This window comes from Cynocephalus volans, chromosome 11 (genome assembly GCF_027409185.1).
Source record: "Cynocephalus volans isolate mCynVol1 chromosome 11, mCynVol1.pri, whole genome shotgun sequence".
Lineage (NCBI taxonomy): Eukaryota > Metazoa > Chordata > Mammalia > Dermoptera > Cynocephalidae > Cynocephalus > Cynocephalus volans.
In genome coordinates this window covers 20,668,569-20,695,521 of record NC_084470.1, presented here as the reverse complement: position 1 = coordinate 20,695,521, position 26,953 = coordinate 20,668,569, and the positions used below count along the sequence as shown (strand labels likewise).

General features: G+C 38.0%; 1 protein-coding gene across 3 annotated transcripts in view; it reads right to left on the bottom strand.

Annotated features, from left to right (window-relative positions):
• CEP70 (centrosomal protein 70) overlaps positions 1 to 26,075 on the bottom strand; it is a 57,361-nt gene extending 31,286 nt beyond the window's left edge. Inside the window, exons 1-8 of one of the 3 annotated variants that reach the window (XM_063113897.1) lie at positions 25,996 to 26,074; positions 24,074 to 24,172; positions 9,333 to 9,458; positions 8,945 to 9,035; positions 8,697 to 8,820; positions 8,184 to 8,364; positions 5,283 to 5,452; positions 4,808 to 4,864 (exon numbers count right to left, since the gene is read on the bottom strand). In XM_063113897.1, the coding sequence (XP_062969967.1) occupies positions 4,808 to 4,864; positions 5,283 to 5,452; positions 8,184 to 8,364; positions 8,697 to 8,820; positions 8,945 to 9,035; positions 9,333 to 9,401 (692 nt within the window). In that variant the 5' untranslated portion in view covers positions 9,402 to 9,458; positions 24,074 to 24,172; positions 25,996 to 26,074. Of the gene's footprint in view, positions 1 to 4,807; positions 4,865 to 5,278; positions 5,453 to 8,183; positions 8,365 to 8,696; positions 8,821 to 8,944; positions 9,036 to 9,332; positions 9,459 to 24,073; positions 24,173 to 25,995 lie in introns of those variants that run through there. The other 2 variants (XM_063113898.1, XM_063113899.1) reach the window with 2 other exon arrangements.
• Positions 26,076 to 26,953: the final 878 nt, after the last annotated feature.

The window sequence follows — 26,953 nt, the reverse complement described above, 5'->3', positions numbered from 1 at the left end:
ATCTAATAAGGGTTTAATATCTTAAATATGAATTAAAATTAATCCATATTTTCTACTTGCTCTCATAAAGAACAGTATTAGAACATGCTACTATGTAATATTATATGTATATTTACTATCTCTCTACTTAGAACGTATGATCCAGGAGGACCAGAACTTTGTCTTGTTCACCACTGTTTCTCACTGCCTAGAAGAGTAGGGGTCATAGAGGTGGTGAAAAAACACTTGTTGAATGAAGAAACAAGCAAAACATAAGTGGAACATCCATGTTCTTTTAAAAAACACATTCTCAGGGCTGGTCGGTTAGCTCACTCAGTGAGTGGTGCTAATGATACCAAGGTAAAGGGTTATCAGCTAGCCACCAAAGGAAAAAAAAAACCATTCTCCACATATTTTTTCCTTCTAGTATTTTTAGGCCACCAAAAATATCTATATGAAAAAAATGCAGAGCATAAGGTGGACAAGGCAACAGACTTAACAGTCATGTTTCAAGTCTTGACATTAACTGTGTTATCTGAATAGGTGAATCTCTCAGAATTTTGTTTCTCATCTGTAAAACAGAAACATTATCTGTCATGTCTACCTCACAAGATTGGCATGAAAAGCAAATAAAAGATTTTAAAGCACTTTGTGAACTGCAAAATGTTAGCAAATCAGCATTACTATTTTAACAATCTTAATGAACACCGTGCTGTCCTATGTGGTAACCACTAGCTACATATGGCTAATGAGCACTTGAAATACAGCTTGTACAAATGAAGATCTTTTAATTTTATTTAATTCTAATTAAACTTTTAATTTAAAAATTGAAACAGTGTGAAACATTTTTCCATTAAACATGACATGATTGTTTAGGAGAACGTTTCACTTTGTTGCATCACGTAAGGTATAACTGTTGTAGCACAGCGAGCACTGGGTGCATACATGATTTCTAGTATTACATACTATCCCATCATCAGGCTAGCCAGTGTTGAGAGACTGATTCAATTCGAATGATTTGTTTATTCCTACACACCAGTATAACATAGTAATGTGTTTATTTTAAGCATATGCAGAGTCCAATGATGAGAAAAACTCTGGACAACACTGCCATTAAAAAGTAGATGATAAGCAGAGGGACTTCTTCCTCTGCAAGAGGCCCATGTCCTGTCTCTCTTCTTCCTTTGGTTTTTCTCCTCCAGCTGTACAGATATATACCTTCTTCTCCTGTGATTCCTGTTTATCCCACTTAGGCCTCCAAATTTAGTCTGTCTTCCTTCATCTTTCACCTCTTTCATCTTCTTTTCTTTACTAATGTAATACTTAGTAATTATTGTACCTTTTCACAGTACTCCTACTTCTTCAGGTAATACTAATATCCTATTTGTAGTTCTCAAAATCTAACTTGAAGTTGCTACAATCTATCAAGTTAGTACTATTAGAAAAGAGACTCAGTTTATAAACTCTCTTCAGTCTATGAATCGTCAAAAACCCCTCTTCTTAGGAGAGAGTCTTTTATTACCGCAAAGTTTAAAGGACTTCTAATTTTCTCATTTGTAAAGATATTACTTAAAATGTATCACATATTTTCTTCCTATCTCCCTCTCCCTCAGTGAGACATTCAATCCAAATATCTGACCCAAGCACAGTTTGTATAGGCCAAAGTATTTCACTTCAGCTAGACCACAGATGAAAGGCTTTCTAAGTTAAAATGTGATTCCTCTCTTAAGTCTCTCATTCCTCAACCCCAGATTTTTACTAGAAATTCATAACTAAATTCAATACCACCACTCCAATGGCCTAAATCTTTCTATCATCTTTAGTCAGAGAACCCCAGTTTGCAGAACTCCAGAGGCACCTCTCATGCCATATTCTATACAAAAGATTTCATGATAGCTATGTTAAAATCTTCTCTACTCTTACTAAAAATTCCAAACTCTCTCTTCAACATCTAGATCAGGGGTCAGCAAACTGCTGCCCGCAGGCTGTATATCCAGTAGGCCATGGGTTTTTTGGGGTTTTTTTTTCTTTTTTTTAAAAAAGATGACTGGTAAGGGGATCTTAACCCTTGACTTGGTGTTGTCAGCACCACACTCTGCCAAGTGAGCAACCGGCCATCCCTACATAGGGATCCGAACCGTGGCCTTGGTGTTATCAGCACTACACTCTCCCATGTGAGCCACAGGCAGGCCCTAAAGCCATGGGTTTTTCTAACTAGTTTTATTGGCACACAGCCATGCCAATTAATTTACATATTATCTATGGTTGATTCTGTGCAATAATGCAGAGATGAGTAGTTGTGAAAGAGATGGTATGATCTAAAATAATCATAATCCAGACCTTTACAGAAAGAGTTTACCAACCCTTGAATCTAGATTAGAATTTACTGATGACATAGACCAAAAGTTACAACTAGTATTTGGTTTGGACCCTATAATTTTTTAGAAACACCGAATTAATTGTATTAAACGCCTCATTTCATTTATAAATCCAACCTTCTAGCTTCTCTTGAAAAGTCAGTTGATCTAGCCACACCAGGCTCACATTCCTGCACAGCATCAGCTGGCTATAGCTGTTTAGTAACTGCCCTCTTACGACAGATGGGGCACAGCTCTCCAATTTGCTGTAGTCCCCACCTAACTTCTTCACTCTTTTCCACTATCTTCCTGACTCTTTGAGCATAAGAGTTTGCAACCTGTCAAGCCACGAAATTCATTTTCTTTCATTTTACTCTTACATACTATGATGATTAATTTTATGTGTCAACTTGGCTAGGTTACAGTGCCCAACTGCTTGTAGCAACACCAGTCTAGATGTTGCTGTTAAGAAATTTTTTAGATGTGACAAATATTTAAATCAGTTGATTTTGACTAAAGCAGATTACCCTTCATAATGTGAGTAGGCCTCATTTGATCAGTTAAAAGCCTCAAGAACAAAGACTAACTCCAATGAATTCTGCCTCCGGACTGCCTTCAGTCTTAAGACTGAAACATTAACGCTTCCCTGGGTCTCCAGCCTTCCTTGCAAGTTTCCAGTTTGCCAGTCCTAGAATTATATGAGCCAATTCCCTAAAATAAATCTCTCTCTCTCTCTTTATATATATATACTAGAGGTTTTCAAAAAGTTCATAGAAACATTTGTATTATCTTTTAATTCCATTTTTCCAGGAACTTTTAGAAGTATACACACACACCTTATTGGTTCTGTTTCTCTTGAGAAACCTCACTAATACATATACCTATAATTCTATCACCCAATTTTTCTGTATTAAAGGAAAAAGTACTAACCTTCTTTCCAAAGCAACTGATGTCTTCTCATTCATTTATATCCTACTTTTGCCCAGCATTTTAATAACTGCTCTTCATAGGTTACCATCCCTACCTATCAACACACCAACAAATAAATCCCTTGAACTCCAGCCAGATTGGCTTAATTACTGTGCCATAAAAAGCCTTACACTTTTATATCTATGTACTTTTTGCTCATGGCATCCAAGCAGTCTAAAATGCTTTTCCTTTTTTTTCTCAGTGCTTTTCCAAATTCTACCTTCCTTTAAGCTCAAGCACAATTCACATCTGCTTTGTAAAGGCTTCCCTGGTCACTCCATCCAAAACTGATTTGCTACTGTTCTAAACTCCCACAGTACTTATGGTCTATACAATTATTAGTAATTACTCAATTATGACATTATGTATTAGTATTTTGTAAGTCTAATTCTATTATTTTTAATGGTTAACGTGTCTACATTTTATCTTCTTTACTAGACTATAAACTCCTTCAAGGTAAGGACTGTGTCCAAAATGTTGTCTTCTCTCTGTAGAATCTATCTAGCACCATGTCTACCATCTGAAAGACAAGTTTCATTTGGAAATCAGAAGGTCCCTGAAGTTACTTGATATAATTCTGCTTTCTGAATAGAATGAAATAAGAACGTGCTTTTATCATTAATTGCTCTTTTCTTCCCTTCCTCCCTTTTTCTTTCCCCCTTCTTCCCTCCTTCCCTCCTCTCTTTTTTGAGCCCCCATAGTACTAGAAGGAATTAGCAACCAGCACAGTTCTGCATCAGACTCTCTGAGGTTCTGGAAAGTCATAATTTTGGGGGCAAGAGTACTAGAGTACATGCTTCATGAAAGTGGAGAATTTATCTGCTTTGTTTACTATGGGATCCTAGCTACCTAAAATAGAACATGGCACAAAGTAGATGCTCAAATAAATATTTATTTGTTGAAAGAACTGTTCCATCTATATAAACAATGAAACAGAACAGCTACTGTTTTAATGATCTTATATTAAAGCATTTTAGATTATACAGTCTTAGATATCCTTCAGCTTTTTTAGGTGAGCCAAAGACCATTATTCTTTTCCCTTATTTCTTTATTCAGAAGTAAGAAGTGTGTTTTAATCTATTTGCTTGATTTTTCACTGACATTTTGTCTTTATCTTATAAATTTGCATACTAATTAAGCTGGCTTTGGTAGGTAGCTAATTTAATTCTATGTACTTTGCGGATATACTTAGTTACTATCTAGTAGGTAGATGACATCAGTAGTACAAATTATAATACTTCAACAAAATAAAAGGAAACGCCATTTCTGCTATGACTAATACTTTGGTGATTATTAAATATTCATATTTTAATATAAATACAATACACTTTCACATAAGTAGTAAAATATTGTCTTCAAGATCTTTATAAAAAAGAATATCATAGTGACATATTATGTAGATTTCCACAGCATACTTAAAGTTTCAAAAGGCTATAAAAACTTTTGGTGCGATTCATTACTGGATAATAACTTTAAAAATTGCAATACAGTATTATTCATACCTTTGTGTACGAATTTTTCTAAGTTTAGATTCATAGTAATCAATTAGGCAAAGCAACCTAGAAAACAGAAGATATATTGAATTATTCTCAGAATGTGGTATTAGAGCATCTACTATTCTCTCTACATGGGGCTGGCTAGTTAGCTCAGTCAGAGTGCAGCCTTGTAACACAAAGGTCATGGGTTTGGATCCTGGTACTGGCCAGCTGCCAAAACAAAACAAAAATACACATATTCTCTCTACATAATTTCAAAATACAATGCTAAAAGTAGGTATGGATTACGGCAGGTTTAAAAAAATGTAAGTGATTCTCCCCAGAAGCAAATATACTAAGTCATGTATTTTACATTAATTTCAAAGTACGTATTTTAATTTCTTTGCTCTAGTTTATATGAGACATAACCAACCCCAAGATAAAATCAGCTTTAAAAAACAGATGAATCTAGCTACAGATCAACTTATGTAATAAACATTACTGTCTATCCAAGACGGTATGAGGAACTCTTTTGCAGAGATAGGCAAAAACTCTGTTTTGAGTGATAATGCGCTCTTCTTCCTCCTTTGTTAATCTATAGACATCCTTTTGCAAAGAAGCGATAATCTCTTGTTGCTCCATTCGTTTTTTCTTGTAATGTTGGCATTTTGCCTATAAGAAATTTTTAAAAAACATAATTATGATATGTACATCTAGGATATGCTGTCCTAACAATACTGTATATGAAGGCATCTTCATAGTTTCTATTCAACTGTGTCATTCAATAACTAGTATTGAGGCTATTTTTAAATAGGAACAAGCTCCTGGAACATTAATATGTCACAAACCCAAAAAATATAACAAGTAAAATTGCTGTAAAATGAGAAAGCTATAGCTTATCTTGCACACACTCAAGGTTTCATAATAAGAAAAAAAAAAAATCCTCAAGAATCTCCATAAAACATATAATTATGCTTACATTTACATAAAAATAATAAGCAGAAAGAGACCAATATTAAGAATGTTAAAAAGAAACAGGAATCAAAATTAAAATTCTTAAGTGATGAACAATAATTCAGGATTTCAAATGGTGTAGTCAACTGAAGCATTCATGCAATGTAGGAGACTGCAAACTCAGATTAAATCCCATAACCAAGAAGTTAACATCAATAAATAATCAGTATGTACTCTAAGATTTACACCATGGAATATAAATCTTGGACATTCTCTTTCCTTGTCTTCAGTGAGATATCATTTGCTCAGTTTTCTCTTATTCTCTAGCTTCTATCCCTCAGTATCCTTTGAAATCTCATTATCAAAAGCACTATCACTCTTATTATTAATACACTTTTACAAAGCTCAATGAGAAGCATTTTCCCCATCTGGCTTGCACATTACAAGACACATCCCTTTTAGAACAGGACACATATTCATCTGCCAATGGTGTCAAGTTTGCTGAGACACAGCAACCTTTAGAGGGAAGAGGGGTCTCAGCTTCTGGTACCATTCCATCTTCCAGTAACTATGGGTTACACCCAGAATTGATCCTCTGCCTCAGCCTTCCCTAGAAATCACTTCTCTGAAAATTTGATTTTTCTTATTGTTGCTGTTAAGATGCAGTATAAGCCCAAGTTTTAGCCACCTCTTGAGTTCCACATCCCTGAGTTTCTTTCACATATATCTCCGTGAAATATACATGTTAAAAACTTACTTGTTTTTCTCTTGTTAATCTGTCTTTTGTTATAGAGCATCAGCTGAGAACCTAAAAGAGTATAAGTAAAATTATGTTTTTCCTTCCTTGCAAAGGAATGGAATGTATAACTAGTAAGTAACGGAATGGAGCAACCTAGCAACATTGAGAGGCAGCAATTCCTTGGGTTTGCCAATTTCTGTTGCCACTATAAAGTACCCTTCAGGGACATAAAAAAACAAACAACTAATTTCAGTTGATCAAATTAACATAGATAGATTTCCCCAACTCCAGGTATCTGTTCCTCAATCCTATTTCTGTCTATCTGTTCCTTAAGTGGCTGATTGGCTGATTGGAGCATTAGACCTTCTCTGTACCAGTTCGTAAGCTACACAACAAATCTCTGGGACCTGGAACAAAGAGCTAATAGTACCATAAATCATTTATGACAGATAAAACTACCTGATAGAAAATGCATGACACTCCATTCAAGTAACCCCTTACCAATGAACTCTCAAGCATCTGTTTCTTTGAAGTGCCTAAAACCCTGGTAAATTCGTAAGACTTATGTTTCTAATAATTTAACTTTGTTATTATTTATACCAAATTCTCTAAAAAGATAAATAGATATCTTCCACTCCCCCCCGCCCCAAAACACACACTAGTCTCCCCTGCTCTCAACTCCGTCAGACAGGGACCCAGCACCGTTACAGCTCCCGATAGCTGCTTTCTCACATCAATAAGTTAAAGGACTTCACATTTCTGCATGCCCTATATCTAAGAGCAAGGTCAAAACCAAATGCATATAGAAATATTTCCAAAATCCCCCTCCTTTTAGAGAGGTTTTATAAATGTACTATTGATGAGGAAAGCAACCTAACAAAGCCTATATGTACAACAGGTCCGATAGAGTTGTGAACTCATATGAACCAATAATACGCAACAGGTACTATAGATTTATGTCAGCAAAAACCACTAAAGGACTCAATGTTTATAATGAGATGTTTGTAAGGATCAGAAATATCTCATACAACAATGGTTATCATCACAAAAGATTCATTTTCTTTAATCATAATAAACACCCAAGTTTTAATATAAGGTTTTTTGAATTAGGAAATTAAGCATTCAATATTATAATATTGCCATTTCTATAAAAAGAAGCCATGTTTTTTGAGGGGGTTCTTTTTTGTGGCTGGCTGGTATGGGAATTCAAACCTTTGACTTCGGTATTACCAGCACGACACTCTCACAAGTGAGCTAAGTGGCCTGCCCAAGAAGCCATTTTAGACATATAAAGTTCTAGATGTCTACTAGACATCCAACAGAGATATTAAGTAGACAGGTGAATATGAGTCTGGAATTATAAATTTGGGAGCCATGAATTAGATTGAGCTCAAGGGAGTCAGAATATACAGAAAAGACAAAAGATCTAAGGGCTGAGGACTGGGGAATTCCAATACTGACAGGTTAGATAGATGAGCAGACCAGGAGCTAAGGAATTGAAGAATGACCACTGAGATGACAGGGGAAACAAAAAGAGAGGATGTTCTGGAAACCAAGCAAGGAAAATTTCAAAAAGGTATCAGTGATAGTAAGGACTACTTACTATCAGTAAGGTAAGAACCACTGAATTTAGAAAGATGGAAGTCAAACTGGACTGTGATGAACTGTTTTAGTACCAATGATCATCTAAGAAAGTATATAACTCAGTACCTGTAAAGTTTTCTGCTCCTTTTGAAGATCTTTCACTTTATTCCGTTGCTGGCAAACCCTATTTAGGGATTCATCCTCCAATTCACCAATCTTGGATTTCACACTCTCCATAATTTGTTCCAAATCATTAGCCCGTTTTTCCTTATCTGCTGCTCGGCTTTGTTCTAACTGAAGTTCATTTCTAATTTAACAGATACACAATTCCTTCCCTTAGTATTAAAAATAAATCACCAAACATATCCACCAAAAAAATGCTGACTTTCTAAAATTTCTTTGAATTCTTAAAATTTCTACCTTATAATAGAAACTAATAGAAGAAATATAGGGTACCATTACATATCCATGCTATTACCAAAAGATTAACAAATTAGAATTTACCTATTTACGTATAAAAATATTCCTAAAATTTAATATTGAATCAAAGTGGAAAATTAAATTTCAAGATCCTTTTCAAGGCAGTTATTTTTAAAATGCATACAAATAATTCAAAAAAGACTTTTTCCATTTTCTTACTTAAGCTGTTGATTAGTTTCTAAGAGCTCCTGTATCATGTTCTGTTGACGTCCTGTTTCTTCCACCAACATTTTCAAATTCTGTCTCATCCTTTGTGATGACTGTTTGTCAAAAATGATGAGATCTATATTTTAAAAAATATAATACAAATACTAAAAATAAAGGTAAGGTAAAAAATAATTTTAAGATAAAAAATTTTAAAAGGAAAAAACTTTTTACCCTAAGGAGCAAGAAGAGGATCTGATTACCTTTAAGATCTGTTCTTTTGACGAGGGACAGAGGTTTTAAGCCATGCATCATCAACAGCACATTTATGCTTTCCCATTCTGCTTCTTCCTGCTACAATTACAAGGAGAGAGAAAAGGATCAACTTTAAGATAAAAAGTGAAGAAATACCCTCTTTTATACAATTTCCTGTGTTTTCAAAATAACAGAATTTTTTCTCCAAAATGGTTTTTAAAAAAATTTTAGGCATGTATGATTAAAATTAAAACAAATTTATTGTCTCTAAAAAGCATAGCAATAAACAGAAGTTTGCAAATAAGCACAAATTACTGCATTATATAAAATACTTATATGTACATATTTTTTGGCACATACTTTGAGAAACACTGGCTTAATACATTTAAAGTTTACCTGTTTTTCAATCATGAGTCTGTCTGTTGACTGACAGGACTCATGGGCTTTAGAGGCTGCTGGAGACATAGTTTCTTTTGTAGAATCAAAAGACGTAGAGATTGGCAATCAAAAAATTTCAGTTTCCTAAATGAAAAAAGAAAAAAGTGCAATAGGAGTTAAACTAAATTATATTTAAAAGAAACCACTACTCTTGCGGGGGTAATTTAGGCCATTCCTGTGTCAAACCTTTATAACTTCCTAGATAGCTGATTGTAAGAATCATTTGAATAAAGCCTATCTCATAATGTTCTCCTTTGGAAATAAAACATTCTGGGGTTTTATACACATATGCATATATATATATACACACGCACAGGATGAGAGAGAGAAAGAATTATTTGTTTTGACTAGATAACATGTACAGCACGTGACAGTTATAGGACAGTCTAACAATCACTGGACTCCAAGGACGAATAAAGTGCCACTTTCTTAGGTCGTCTTTATCTCTAACTAGATCAGAAACTAGCAACAGATGAGCACACACAAAAAGTTTATATTCGGTCTACCATATACTATCACTTGCTCTTGTTATCTAGGACTCTGCCATTCTAGAGGAAAATATTTCCTTGTTTTCTTTGATATATAGATATAATTCCTCCTTTCAGGAAGCAAAATCACACACATTCATTAAGATCATAGAATTTTAGAGCTTGTGGGAACCTTGGAAATTGTTTAATCCAAAATCTCTAGAGAGTTTCAAGATGGCGGCGGCTGCGGCGGCTGGCGCGGAGTAGCTGAGGTGGAAAAGGTGGCCACTGGGCCTCAGGCAGCCGGGAAACTTGTGGACCTTCCTCTGGCCATCTCTTAAGGGAGGACTGCTGCTGCTGGCCGGTCGTGGGGGCTCAACGCCACTTTGCCCCCGGCAGGAGTGGCTGCCTCATTTACAGGCAACAGCTTTGAAGTGTGGAGCAGGAAAAGAACTGATTCTTAGCTGCAAAAGTGAGTCTTGAAACAGGGAACACGGCGCCAGGGCTGCTGTGGATGCAGCCAGGATCCCGGAGGCTGGGGCCGCACTGAAGGCGGCCACCTGCCCTATTCAGGATTCGAGGTTTCAGGCCGGCATTAAAGAAGATTCCTGGGAGCGCCCGAGCGGCACCACGACTGAACAGCCCGAGGCGGCAGCGCCGAGAACACGGAAGGCAACAAACCAGAGACAGAGCGAGCGCCCGACCTGGCACAGCACTGTGAGTGATCCCTGGCACAGCTCTGTTCGGGGGGTGGATGCCCACGCGGCTCCCGCCTGCACCACCAGGCCACTCACTGCCACGGTGCTGCCTCCATTTTCGCAGGTGCGGGCAGCTCCGCCCTGCTCGGCCATCACTGAGCCCATTTGCTTGGCCTGGCGCGGGGCTTTCCGGACCCTGCCGGCCGACCTCCTCTCCCACTCCCTCCGCGGTTCTCTGGCAGGGCTGGGGGTGTGGGGCGTCCCGACCAGTTTTGGGAGGGCTAGGAAGTACGGGCGGGCCGACTGTCACTCCACCACACCCTGGACTCCGGCCCCGGTAAACTTCCTGTTACTGGGAGGCAGATACCATCTCTGCGACCACCAGTTTGGAAAAAAGCCTAACGAATTTCTGGTTGGGAATAGTGTGGTAGGAGAGTTCCCAGGTCCGCTTGAACCTGCCGGAGAGCAGGCTGCAGGCGGGCACTAGACTCGGTTTATACCGGGGGGATACAAAGGTGAACAAGACCCGAGAAAGATCTACACAGTGCTACAAAGGCACCCAGAGAGACCGGTCGTCTGTGCCTAGCAGAAACCTGGTAGACTTCCTGGGCGAGGCGGTGCTGAGCAGGGTCTTGAAGGCCCAGCTGATAGACGAGGGGTGCAGAAGACACGCCCCAGCCCAGCACAGTGTACACAGAGGGGGGAGACGTGCGGCCAGGGAGGCGGAGACTCGACAGAAACCACACACCGGTGGGGTCGCCACTGCACGATCTAACAGCCTGGGCCAGAGCACACGGAACGGGGAGAAGTCCTGTACAGAAAGTGAAAGCTCAACAGAGATCACACACCCTGTGGTACGTGATCCACCAGCCCAGCAGAGTACAAGCTGACTAGAAAGGTGGATCCCCGGAGAAGCCCAAGACCCGAGGCAACCACACACACAAGACACTAGAGGCCAACTGAGCAGTCACGGCGGGAGCCATACCAAATTGGCAACCACAGCAACATCCTAGTTAGTCATTAGTCTCAAACCGGTGGACTGTGAAACCCCCTGCCACAATGAATAAACACCAAAAAAAAGACACCAGAAATACAAAAAATCAAGAAAGCACACCACCAAAAGTTAATAAATCTCATACTCTAGATCCTATAGAACAAGAAGCCCTTGAAATAACTGACAAGGAATTTCGAGTGATAATTCTAAGGAAACTGAATGAGATACAAGAAAACTCAGCTAGACATCATGATGAAATGAGGAAAAGTATACAGGATCTGAAAGAGGAAATATACAAGGAAATCAATGTCCTTAAAAAAAATGTAGCTGAACTTGCTGAACTGAAGAAGTTATTCAGCGAAATAAAAAACACAACGGAGAGTTTAACCAGCAGGCTTGTCGAAGTTGAAGAGAGAACCTCTGAACTTGAAGATGGGCTGTTTGAAATAACACAAGCAGACAAAAAGAAAGAAAAAAGAATCAAGGACATGGAAGAAAATCTGAGAGAGATATCAGACAACCTCAAGCGCTCAAATATCCGAGTCATGGGTATTCCAGAAGGGGAGGAAAATGGAGATTGCATTGAAAACATATTCAACAAAATAGTGGCAGAAAACTTCCCAGGTATAGGAAAAATCACAGATCTTCAGATCCAGGAAGCGCAACGATCTCCAAACGTATTCAACCCAAAAAGGCCTTCTCCAAGACATGTCATAGTCAAATTGGCAAAACTCAGAGACAAAGAGAGAATCTTAAAAGCTGCAAGAGAGAAGCGTCAAATCACCTATAAGGGAGCCCCAATCAGGTTAACATCAGACTTTTCATCACAAACCCTAAAAGCTAGAAAGGAATGGGATGATATTTTCAAAATACTAAAAGACAAAGATTGCCAGCCAAGAATACTCTACCCTGCAAGGCTATCCTTCCGAAATGAGGGGCAAATAGTATATTTCTCAGACAAACAAAAACTGCGGGAGTTCACTACCACAAGACCACCCTTACAAGAAATCCTCAAGGGAGTACTGGGTTTGGTTCCTGAAAAATAACTACCACTGCCATAAAAACCTAAGAAAAATCTAAACCCGCTAGTACAATAAAAATGGCATTCATGAAGAGAAAACAAGCTAACAAAAACACTATCTACAACCTAAGGAACCAACAAACAAAGAAACCAAACAGTAAATCAGAAAGCAAGGAACAAAAGACACCTAAGACAACCAAACAACCAATAAAATGCTAGGAATAAATCAACACCTTTCAATAACAACTCTTAATGTTAAAGGCTTAAATTCCCCAATTAAAAGACACAGACTGGCTGACTGGATCAAAAAGCAGGACCCAACTATATGCTGCCTACAAGAGACCCACCTCACCCATAAAGATTCACACAGACTAAGAGTGAAAGGATGGAAAAAGATTTACCATGCAAACAGAAAAAGAAAAACGAGCTGGAGTGGCTATTCTTATATCTGACAAAATAGACTTTAAACTAAAAACCATAAAAAGAGACAATGAGGGACACTACTTAATGATAAAAGGACTGATCCATCAAGAAGACATAACAATCATAAATATGTACGCACCCAATGTTGGAGCAGCCAGATTTATAAAACAAACTCTATTAGACCTAAAGAAGGAAATAGACACTAATACCATAATAGCAGGGGACCTGAACACTCCACTGTCAATATTAGACAGATCATCTAGGCAAAGAATCAGTAGAGAAACACAAGATCTAAACAAGACTCTAGACCAATTGGAATTGGCAGATATCTACAGAACATTCCACCCAACAACCTCAGAATATTCATTCTTCTCATCAGCACATGGATCATTCTCCAGGATAGATCACATATTAGGTCACAAATCAAGTCTCAATAAATTCAAAAAAATTGGAATTATCCCATGTATCTTCTCAGACCACAATGGATTAAAACTAGAAATTAATAACAAACAAAACTCTGGAAACTATACAAACACATGGAAATTAAACAGCATTCTACTTAATGGCATATGGGTCCAAGAAGAAATCAAGCAGGAAATCAAAAAGTTTATTGAAACTAATGAAAACAATGATACATCATACCAAAACCTGTGGGATACTGCAAAAGCAGTATTGAGGGGAAAATTTATTGCATTAAATGCTCACTTCAGAAGAATGGAAAGATGGCAAGTGAACAACCTAACACTTCACCTTAAAGAACTAGAAAAACAAGAACAATCCAATCCTAAAGTTAGCAGATGGAAAGAAATCCTTAAGATCAGAGCAGAACTGAATGAAATTGAAAACCAAAAAACAATTCAAAAGATCAACGAATCAAAAAGTTGGTTTTTTGAAAAGATAAATAAAATTGACAAACCATTAGCATGGCTAACAAAAAAAAGAAGAGAGAAGACTCAAATAACAAAAATTAGGAATGAAAAAGGCGATATTACAACTGATTCATCTGAAATACAAGGAATCATTCGAGACTACTACAAACAACTATACGCCAACAAATTTGAAAATCTGGAGGAAATGGATAAATTTCTGGACACACACAAGCTCCCAAAACTGAACCGTGAAGACGTAGAAAATTTGAACAGACCAATAACAATAAAGGAGATTGAAGCTGTTATCAGAAGGCTCCCAACAAAGAAAAGCCCAGGACCAGATGGATTCACAGCAGAATTTTACCAAACATTCAAAGAGGAATTGACACCGATTCTTTACAAACTATTCCAAAAGATTGAAACGGACGCAAATCTCCCAAACTCATTCTATGAAGCAAACATCATCCTGATACCAAAACCAGGTAAAGATATAACCAAAAAAGAAAACCACAGGCCGATATCCTTGATGAATATAGATGCAAAAATCCTCACTAAAATACTAGCAAACAGAATACAGCAACACATACGAAAAATTATTCATCACGATCAAGTGGGATTCATCCCAGGGATGCAAGGTTGGTTCAACATACGCAAATCAATAAATGTGATACACCACATTAATAAACTCAAACACAAGGACCATATGATCATCTCTATAGATGCTGAAAAAGCATTTGATAAAGTTCAGCACTCATTCATGACAAAGACCCTCTATAAGTTAGGTATAGAGGGAAAGTATCTCAACATAATTAAAGCCATATATGACAAACCCACTGCCAATATCATCCTGAATGGGGAAAAGCTGAAAGCTTTTCCTTTAAGAACAGGCACTAGACAAGGATGCCCACTCTCACCACTCCTATTCAACATAGTGTTGGAAGTACTAGCCAGAGCAATCAGAGAAGAGAAGGAAATAAAGGGCATCCAGATTGGAAAAGATGAAGTCAAACTGTCCCTGTTTGCAGATGACATGATCCTATATATCGAACAGCCTAAAACCTCTACAAAAAAACTGTTGGAATTGATAAATGATTTCAGCACAGTAGCAGGATACAAAATCAACACACAAAAATCAGTAGCATTTCTTTTCTCCAATAGTGAACATGCAGAACGAGAAATCAAGAAAGCCTGCCCATTTAGAATAGCCACCAAAAAAATAAAATACTTAGGAATTGAGTTAACCAAGGAGGTGAAAAATCTCTATAATGAGAACTACAAACCACTGCTGAGAGAAATTAGAGAGGATACAAGAAGATGGAAAGATATTCCATGCTCTTGGATTGGAAGAATCAACATAGTGAAAATGTCCATACTACCCAAAGTGATATACAAATTCAATGCAATCCCCATCAAAATTCCAAAGACATTTTTCTCAGAAATGGAAAAAACTATTCAGACATTTATATGGAACAATAAAAGACCACGGATAGCCAAAGCAATGCTCAGCAAAAAAAATAAAGCTGGAGGCATAACACTACCTGACTTTAAGCTATACTACAAAGCTATAATAACCAAAACAGTATGGTACTGGCATAAAAACAGACACACTGAACAATGGAATAGAATAGAGAATCCAGAAATCAACCCACACACTTACTGCCATCTGATCTTTGACAAAGGCACCAAGCCTATTCACTGGGGAAGGGACTGCCTCTTCAGCAAGTGGTGCTGGGATAACTGGATATCGATATGCAGGAGAATGAAACTAGATCCATACCTCTCACCGTATACTAAAATCAACTCAAAATGGATTAAGGATTTAAATATACACCCTGAGACAATAAAACTTCTTAAAGAAAACATAGGGGAAACACTTCAGGAAATAGGACTGGGCACAGACTTCATGAATACGACCCCAAAAGCACGGGCAACCAAAGGAAAAATAAACAAATGGGATTATATCAAACTAAAAAGCTTCTGCACAGCAAAAGAAACAATTAAAAGAGTTAAAAGACAACCAACAGAGTGGGAGAAAATATTTGCAAAATATACATCTGACAAAGGATTAATATCCAGAATATATAAGGAACTCAAACAACTTTACAAGAAGAAAACAAGCAACCCAATTAAAAAATGGGCAAAAGAGCTAAGTAGGCATTTCTCTAAGGAAGATATCCAAATGGCCAACAGACATATGAAAAAATGCTCAACATCACTCAGCATCCGGGAAATGCAAATCAAAACCACATTGAGATACCATCTAACCCCAGTTAGGATGGCTAAAATCCAAAAGACTATGAACGATAAATGCTGGCGAGGCTGCGGAGAAAAAGGAACTCTCATACATTGTTGGTGGGACTGCAAAATGGTGCAGCCTCTATGGAAAATGGTATGGAGGTTCCTCAAACAATTGCAAATAGATCTACCATACGACCCAGCCATCCCACTGTTGGGAATATACCCAGAGGAATGGAAATCATCAAGTCGAAGGTATACCTGTTCCCCAATGTTCATCGCAGCACTCTTTACAATAGCCAAGAGTTGGAACCAGCCCAAATGCCCATCATCAGATGAGTGGATACGGAAAATGTGGTACATCTACACAATGGAATACTACTCAGCTATAAAAACGAATGAAATACTGCCATTTGCAACAACATGGATGGACCTCGAGAGAATTATATTAAGTGAAACAAGTCAGGCACAGAAAGAGAAATACCACATGTTCTCACTTATTGGAGGGAGCTAAAAATTAATATATAAATTCACACACACATACACACATACACACACAAACCGGGGGGGTGGGAAGAAGATATAACAACCACAATTATTTGAAGTTGATACAACAAACAAACAGAAAGGACATGGTCGGGGGGGAGGGGGGGAGGGAGAAGGGAGGGAGGTTTTGGTGATGGGGAGCATTAATCAGCTACAATGTATATCGACAAAATAAAATTAAAAAAAAAAAAATCTCTAGCTGTTCATAGCTGGCAGGAAAGACTGTAGGGAGAGTGTACCAATCCATCAGGTACTGTAATCATCTGAGATCCAGACAGGTGAAATGACCTTCACAAGAATGATAAGTAGTAGGCTTCCTGGCTGCCAGTTCAGTGTTCCTTTCAAAGCACCCTTCTGCCCTCATGTATCTGCTTCAGATAGTGAAATCCATCTAAACAATTTACTAGTCACCAATAACTTATTTCTAGATAAACCTAATAATATGTTACAAATTCTCAAATTCTGTTATATTTGCTGCTTGACATGACAGATTACTCTCTCCCCTTCAAACTTTGGTCTCTTTTAACAACTTCATTACCCACTGCATTAATCTCCCCAGATTTTATTTTAAATAAAGCTACTTTTGGAAAGTGTCAGCCAACTTCAGCTGCTACCTTTCAGCTGGTTTTGTTTTTAACTTTATATTAGAGAAATTTCAAAAATACACCAAAGTAGAGAAAGTGTATAATAAACTCTATATTCATCAACTCAACTTCAATGATAACCAACATTCTTCCATTCTTGTTATCTTTCCCTCACTCACATATACTTTAGTATACATCTCTAACACATTCTCTTCTGAAACATAACTTCAATATTGTTATCATACCCAATAAAATTAATAGTAATGCCTTATTATTTAATACATAGTCCATGTTCAATTTCCCCCCAAATGTCTTTAAAATGTCATTTTTTTTTTTTTTTTTTCAAATTAGGATCCAAACAAGAGCCAAATATGTATTTGGTTGATATTCTTTTCTTAAGTCTCTTTTAATCTGTAACAATCCCACTCTCTGTACTTTTTGGTGAGAATACTTCAGAGGTGATACTGTGTTCTCCTACTGCATCACCATCAGGAAACAGCCAGAGTTTTTTGTTTTTGACAGCTGTCTGGTAAGGGGATCCAAACCCTTAACCTTGGTGTTATATCACCACACCTAACCAACTGAGCTAACCGGCCAGCCCTCAGCCGGAGTTTTAAAGTGGGAAGAATATACACTGGAGACCAGATATAGGAGTGGTAGATAGCAATGTAAGAGAATCCCCCAGTGAGTGGGGCACCACAAGCTCTGAAAGTCTCCCTAACTGCTGCACTGTATTACATGGACAAATTCACTGACATCTTTGAGTCTTGATTTCTTCACTTGTAAAAGAGAGAAAATACTAATACTTACACCCAACAGGTTGAATTAAGTCAGATAACATGTAGAAACAAATGTCTGGTACATAGAAACTTATAGGTAAATGGTAGTTGTTACATATAAATATGCTGAATAAGAAGAATCTTACCTAGTCCGTCCATCTTATATCATCTTAGAAATTTTCTCCAAATTGTTCAGCAAATTATTTGATACAAGTTTTGTTTTTCTTTTTTTACCTAAATATGTCTCATAAGACTAAATTCCATGAGATAAAAAGTCTACTTTTTGGTAATGGTAGACCAGGCAACTCTGCATACAACAAAGAAAGCTTAATAGAATACATTTAAAACGTCTTCTTATAAGCATTAATGAACTATCAAGAAAATAAGGAATTACCAGGACCTATCCCCCCACAAAAATAAAAAATCAAAATGAGAACCTACTTTTTCCCTGAAGGCATTTGTCACTTCCAAAGGAGTAGTGAAAATGAGCATCAAAGCCATTCCAGCTTAAAGTTGTGACTTGGAAGGGCTACACTCTCAGGATAAAGGTGAACCAGAAGTAAACCACCTCCCAAGAATCCAAAACCTGGCTTCCCCTCTTCCGAGTTGTTCTACTACCTCAAGGAGGTCCCAGATTAACACTGCTTCCAAGCACCTAGCTGAAACAAATTAAATCTTCTTTAAAGAAAGGCCTCAAATTATCCCCACAAAAATGTTTCAAATACAACATCCAGCAAATGGTTAAAGATAACCAAGATATACAAGAAATAAGACACAAGGAGAACAGGAAAAACAGTTGAAAAACCCAACCAACAAAAAAAAGCCATCTGATATTGTAATTATTAGGCACAGACCATAAAACTATGCTTACAATGCTCAAAGAAATAAAAAGTTTGAAATCTTTAGCAGAGAACTATAACCTGAAAAGTGACAGAACAGATTTGAAAAAATACATAAAAAATCTAGAACAAAAAAATTACAATAACTGAAATTGAGACCTCAAAGCACAGATTTAACAGTAGAACAACAACAACAACAAAAAACAGATGAGAAAATTAATGAACGAGAAGGGAAGTTAAAAGAGACTATTCACCTTTTCAGTTCTCTATGTTACATTCAGGCTAATATAGAAGACATCTTCTCCTTCAAACGGAGGATACATTGATAAAGCATAACAAGAAAAGGAGTAGAAGCAGCACTTGCAAACACAATGGCTAAAAAAAAAATTGAGACTCAATGAAAGACATAAATCCATACTTTCTACAAGCCCAACATATTGCTAACAGGATAAACTAAAAAAAAAAAAAAAAAAAGTCACACCTAGATACATCATATTAAAACATGGAAAAACAAAGACATGGAGAAAATCTTAAAAACAATCAGAGGAAAAAAGATTACTTTCAAAGGCGTGACAGTCAGAATGTCAACTAACTTCTTAGCAGTAACAATGGAAACTAATAGTGGACTAGTATCTTCAATGTGCTGAAAGAAAATCACTGTAAATCTAAAATTATAAACCCAATGAAAATATCCATTAATAACGAAGGCAAAAGTAAGATTTTTTTTGACACAAATCTCAGACAGTTCTTCACCAATCTGTTCCATAAAAAATTCTAAAAGAGAAGCTTAGTGCAGAAGTAAAGACTCCCTGATAGAAGAGATGTAGAAAATAATAAAGAGCAAAGAAATGGGTGAGTGTAAACACATACTGAATACATAAAATAATAATGAGAGTTTGTGACATTTAAAAAATATAATTAAGATGCACGATAACAAAAATATACTAGTAGCTGGATGTAGGGTAAATGGAGTAACAGTGTTCTAAGTTTGTTTACAATCTAGGAGGAGGGCATAAAGGTATCTGTTAACACTGGGTTTTTTTAAGCTAAGGATGCTTGAGAATTTCTAGGATAAACTCTAAAGAATAGAAATATATAATTTTCTAAGTAGTAAAGGGGAAAAATAAACCATGACGATGAATAAAAATGAATCCAAAAGCAGATAAAAATAGAGAAGAGGTGAAACAAAGAGAAAGCACATGGTAGTTGGTAATATGTAGATTTAAACCCACATCAGTAATTATATTAAATCTCAGTGGCTTCAGTAAAAGAGCAAAATTGTCAAGCTGGATTTTTAAAAAAGTCAAGTTATATGCTGTTGAAGGAAAAAGGCAACTAAAATATTTAAAAGGCATATAAAATATAAACATACAGAACAGTTAAAAGTAACAGGACAAAGAAAGGATTGTAGGAAGATATCACAGAATAGGTTTTTAATCTCTGAATCCCCACATAAAAACAGAAGCAAGCAGATAGCAAAGCCAAAAACTCAAAAACTATATTTACATCAAAAGTTGGTGACAAGTTATTCCCACAAACACTAATATATAAGTGAGTGAAGACAAACCACTATCAGCCACAAGAACTGCATGGTACCAGCATCTGTGCAGGAAGTGGGGAATAAAACTGCAGGCAGTATCTGATGGTTATGATGACAGAACTCCTAAATTCATTGGTATTCACTACTGCACTAATGTGAAAACAGCAGGTGAAACTGGAAGGGTTTTTGCTCTCTCACGATAAGAGGGACTGAAGGTGCTAGAGCCTTATCACCACTCAAAATTGACACACTACAGCTCCATGACAGGGGCTATGATGAGAAAAAACCTCTGGGAATAGAATCAAAATTGAGAAAGACAGAAACAAGAGAGAAGGGATAGTCTAGAACAAAGTGGGGTAAGATAAAAGAGTGAGGAAATCTCAGAAAACGAACTGCCATATTTTCAAACATTACACAAAAACAACACAAGAGGGAAGTCCAGGAAGTTAGAGAAGCTTTCCTGAACTTTAAATCATTATAAAAGTTCAGAAAAACAAATTTCACATAAAAATGAGCAAAGAAAAGCACTGAGGTCTCATCCCATCAAAACTTAATATTAAAAGAAGAATAATTTCCCTACAGACAAGAAAAAAGTATACCAGAAAGACATGCCCACAAACAGATCAAAACTATAATCCACTATTTTTTAAAAAGCTGAAATATATACAAAATTCTATATAATGGACATGAAAGAACCTAAGTAAGAACAAGAAATATTTGGAAGTAAGCTGATAGCACCCAAGGATTAGTTAGTTTTTTTTAAAAAGTTACTATTTCAGAAATGAAGTTTAAAAGAAGAGGAAAACAAGTGAATGAACACAACAGATAATGCCTTAAGAGAAACAGAGGTTAGGAGAAAAACAATTTTAAAAATTTAAAAGAAATGAAGAAACGATATGAAAGAAAAGGAGAAATATCAAAGACAGGCAAAGAAACTCAAACATATAGATAATAGTAGTAACTGAAAAAGAAAACTACAGCAACAGAATAAAACCAATAATAACTGTAATTCAAGAAAACTTTCCTGGCTTTAAAATTCATATGGAATTGCAAAGGACTTAGAATAGCCAAAACAACGTTGAAAAAGGAGAACAAAGTTGGAGGACTGACACTATGTGACTTCAAGACTATAAGTCATGTAGTGTTATAGTAATCAAGATAGTATAGCACTGGTGTCAAGAAAAATGAACAGACCAATGAAGCAGAATAAAGTTCGGAAACAGACCCATATATATATATATGGACAATGGATTTTCACCAAAGGTATAAAGGCAATTCAACAGAATAAGGATAGTCTTTTTAATAAATGGTGCTAGAACAACTGGATATCCATACAAAAAAAAAAAAAGAACCTTGATCCATACCTCATACCATATACAAAAAAATTAACTTAAAATGAATAATATACATAAATCTAAAACCTAAAATTACAAAATATCTAGAAAAAACATAGGAGAAAATCTTTGTGACCTTCAATTAGGCAAAGAATTCTTAGGCAGGATGCTAAAAGCGTGATCCATAAAAGAACAAATTAGGCTTTATAAAAAAAGGAACTTCTGCTCTTTGAAAGATACTGTTATAAGAATGAAAAGAGAAACCACAGACTAGGAGAATATAATTGAGAATCACAAAGGACTCATATCCAGAATTTATAAAGAACTCTCAAAATGCAGTTAATAAGAAAGCAAACAACCTAACATAAAAATGGGCAAAAAATTTGAATAGACATTTCACCAAATATACACATATGGCAAATAGGCACATGAAACGATGCTAAACACTGTTAGTCAGGAGGGAAAGGCAACTTCAAACCCACAATGTGACACTACTGCAAACCTATTGATTGGCTAATACTGACTATATCAAGTGTTTTCGAGGGTGTAAAGGAACTGGAACTCTCACGCACTACTGCTGGGAACTTAAAATCATACAACCACTTTGCAAAACACTTCGGCTGTTTCTTAAAAGGTTAGACACCTACCATAAGATCCAGCCATTTAATTCCTAGGAATTTACACACAAAAAAATAAAAGCAAATGTCCACATAAAGACTTGTATGTAAATGTTCATAATAGCTTTATTTGTAATAGCCACAAACTGGAAACAACTCAAATGTCCATCTACTGAATGAATATATGAACTATGGTATACCCATACAATAAAATACTTTGCAGTCTTGGATCCAGCTAACAATGCGCAGAGGAACATATTGAACTGTATACGAGTATGGATCCAGACTGTAGGAAATATACAGGTCAAAAGACCCAGGTTCTTAATCAAATAAACTGTAAGGAAAAGAAAGGAATGGAGAGAAGACCTACAGATTAAAAGAATTTAACATATTTTTTAATAGGCAATACCACATTATAGTGGGGAAGACTATATACATTTATGATAAAATGTTTTAAAAAACACAGGAAAGAGATTACTGTAAAAAGTCAGAAAAATGGCAAGTAAAGGGAGCACAAGAGTTGTGCTTAAGACAGGGCAATGGAGGGGCTCTGGCATACCTCAGTCATATTATCTTATAATAATTCATTAAGCTATACATTTGGTATGTGGGGTTTTTTGTTTTATTTTGTACTAAAAAATCAGTTTTACAATAAAAAGATTTTGTTATGCAACAACAACAACAACACAAAAGTAAAGGAAATTCTAACCAAAAGGAAGCTGATACAGCTCTATAGCCAGATTTCCTGGGTTCAAATCATGGATTCTGCCACACAGCCAGGAGAGTACTAATCTCTCTGTGCTTCAATTTCCTAACCATAAAACAAGGACAATAAAAGCACTTAGCTCACAGGATTACTGTGAAGCTGCTAGAATAAGCAGGACTGAAGCCATGCTGGGACCTAAAACTGAATGGGCTGTAGGCAAATTGTAAAAAGTTTTTTTCTTAGCAAGCATTTCTCTGAGCTCCCTCTTTTCTCATGGTTATTTGATATTCTGAACCTTGGTTATGGGGCAAGATGACACTATTTACATGAATGTAAAGTTGTTTTCTAGCCAGCATGAAATTGCTGACTTGCAGGTACTACCCAGACCCTGAGATAAGGATGGGAGCAGAAACCAGATGGAGTCTCAGCAAGACTTTGCATCTGAGACCTTTCATGAGCCCTCGCTACTCATGTGCCTCTAACTCCTGCTCTTCAATTCCCATGTTCGATTCTCTCATCCCCCTCTTTAAAAACCCCTCAATAAATCTGAGACTTTGAGATGGCTTTAGCCTGGCCATTCCTTTTCAGGTTTACTGGGGAGATGGCTTTAGTTTGGCCATTCAATTCCTTCAAGTTTACTGGAGAGATGGGTTAGCCTAACATCTCTACTCAAGTCACTGGTATTCCTGAATAAAAACTGACTTCCATTTTCACCAACTTTTGACTTTTGAGTGGTTTGCTTTTGTCTGGGGGCAGGTAGCCAGACCTGTGAGTTTAAGAGAGTTAGTATAGAAAAAACATAAAGCAGTGCCTGGCACACAGCAGGACAGAGGTGGTGATTAGAGCTGGTGACCAGCTATGCATGTTGTCTTAGTTACTTAACCTCTCTGAGCTTCAGTTTCCTTTCAGAGTTTAAAATATATACCTAATAAGATTACTAGGAGGCCAAAAGGAAATATAGTAATGTACATAGTACAGTGTTCAATAAATTTTAGATCCTTTCCATGGCCTCCCAACATCTAGGTTTGTCTGTCACATTAGACATACCTCAAAGCACATTCCTCTTGCACTTTACACCTGGTCATTCAAGTTGATCTCAATGAAATGATCACCCAATGAATCTCATGTCCGAAACTGGATCTTCATCTAGGTTTCAAAAAGATAAACAGACCAAAATCTTGAAATGTCCAGCCTCCTAGTAAGAATGGTCTTGTGTTATTCCCAGAGCAGGTATCCACGGTACTAGTAACCACTGAACTGAAGCTGGAACAACTGAAGTAACTACTAATGGCCACCATGGCTCACCATCATATGCCTCCTCCTTTCTCTTTTTCTTTCTCCCTACTTTGTTGAAACATTTATCCGGGTATCCAAATCTACCATCGTCTATCATCAATTCTGACTTCTGGCTTCAAAGGTAGGATATTCTCGTTTGCAAGGGTACTAAAATAAAGCACTCTCAGACAAACTACCACTGACCACAAAAGCAAAGGCAGGAAAACTACTCATTTGCACCTGTGACCTAGCACTCCTTTCCAAGGCCCATTCTGTGAAATAAATGTGCCAATAGTTTGCAGCAGCCTTTCCCCCACTACAGGCTGTGACAGGATACAGGTCTGGAACTCTGGAAATCACAGGAACAGACCAAATGCTTCCCAGGGCCAAAGCAGAAGCTGTAGCTTTAATCAGTGTCATAATACCAAAAATAAGACTGTGGGGGGAGTAGGGGGTGGGGGGTAGAAGTTGGTTTGTACATGGTGTAGGAAAGCAAAAATACTATTGTAACTTCTGGCACTGTCCATGTTTCCCAAGTGTCTTTTGGTCAAAATGCTTTTTATAGGTCTGAAGTCCCTGCAACGTGCACGGTGCATTAAAATTTAATTTTTTTCCCACCATTTTGGGAGGGGAAAGCTGGAAATAACCATGGCAGGTAATTGTTCTTTCTCAAGTGAGTCATACCAAAATCTGTAAGCTTTCCCAAAAGGAGAATTTCAAATTATTGCAATAAATGAACACGTAATGCTTTCAAAGTCTCTATCCTCTATTTAATGCAAAAGCTCTATTCAAAAATATACCAACTTGCTGTTTAATGTTCCTAAGAAAGAATTGAATCTACCCAAAATAAGGAAGGGGAGTTAGGGTTGGACGGCATCTTGACCAAATCATTCTGCCCCAGGAGAGGTTTACATAAAGGGCCAGAACACACCTCTCCCGCTTTGAAGCAAAAGCTGCCAGTGAAACTCCAAGTAGAACCTCTACCCCAAAAGGTGGGGAAGGGGAGGCCCTAGTCTACTTGGCAATGCTGAACGTTTAAACAAAACAAAAAGACTCACGTAGAGAATTGAAACCAGTATGGGCAATGCCTGCACGGTGTTTAATACTATCATAATTAGAAAATAAAGTGACAGTTTCCGATTGGTTTCTATGTTATGGGCCTCTCAGCCTTCCGACATTTTTTCACCTTAAAAGAATCAAATCAGACCCTGTATAAAGTTCGAGTCCCCCCCCCCAAACCAGAATGAGCCTAATAAACCGGAGAAAGGGATCTTCACCTCCCCTGTTCGCCTCATCTCCCCCTTTGGCTCCGGGTCTTCCTCGTCAAACGACCTTCTCCGACACCCTGACACTGAAAACGAGGATGGAGTAATGGCCTACAACTTATCCAAAATCCAGTCTGTGCCAGGTATGACTCTCAGCTTGACACTCACAGCCACCATGCTAGGCAGGAATCACCACCCTCATTATACAAATGAAGAAATGCGCGCTGAGACGTTAAATGAGAAGCCGAAGCGCCTCAGGTCCGCGCTCCAAACCCTTCCACAGGGATTTCTAATTAGCACGAACCGCTTCCGGGCGGCTCCTCCCTGGGGCAGTGACCAGCTCAGTCTGTCCACATAGGTGAAGCCAGGTCCAGGGTGCTTCCGGAAGGGGTTCTCCGAGACGCCTCTGAGAGCCCCGACGCCACTCACCTTCCTCAGACCGCCGCCTCCCACCAGCAGCCCGCCCGGCCCGGCCCGGCTCGGCTCGGCCCAGCCGCCTTGGGCCCCGCCTCCGCGACCTTAACCGTCGCTGACGGAGGCTGGCCAATCGAGCGCGAGCGCGTCGAGAGCCAACCCTACTCTGCTTCCTGCCTTCCCGAGCGATTCTTTCCGCCGCAGAGGCTGGGTCCTCCCCGCGCCCTCTGGTTGGCTCTGCTGCCGGGGGCGGGGCTTACGGCAACGTGGATGCGAGGGCGCCGCGCTGGGTGTAGGTGCGCTGGCGCCTCCCTCATCTTCCCGGCGCGTACTCTCATCGCAGGCTCTCGGTCACGTAGACGGAGCGTCGTTTACCGGGAAGACATTGGACATACATGTTTGCGGCCGTAGGCGAAAGTGAGGCCTGGGCTATCCGGCCACCACACGCTGCCCTCTCTACACCCATGACTGCGAGCTTTTGCTCGGGGACGGTCAGCATGTTCTCCATGTCCCAGACCTGGCTGAGCGCTGTAGCGGCTGGCATTCCGAGGTCCCCAATAAGAGTTTGTTGACATTTCACCCTCCCATTCAGCATTTTCCACATCTGACATCGGGCTCCAGAAATGTGGAGATGGCTGACTGAAGATGCTCAAAGTCTAGTTAGAGATATGGGTATACACTCTGAAATTGAGATAATGTGATGGGTGTGATCAGAGAAGGTTATGCAGGGCGAAGAGAGAGGATTATCTAAGGCTGTTAGTGAAGTCTTCCTAGGCCAGAGGGGCCCTTCCTGGGGAGCTTTGAAAACTCTTGAAGCACAAGCCCCCGACTAGTTAAATCAGAATCTCCTGCTAGAGTTTGTAAAGCCCCACAGGTGGTTGCAATGTGCAGCCAAGTTCGAGAACTGAAAATTCAGAGATACTAAAGAATGATTCTGAAGGGTGAGTAAGAGATCTCCGGCAATACAGGGAGG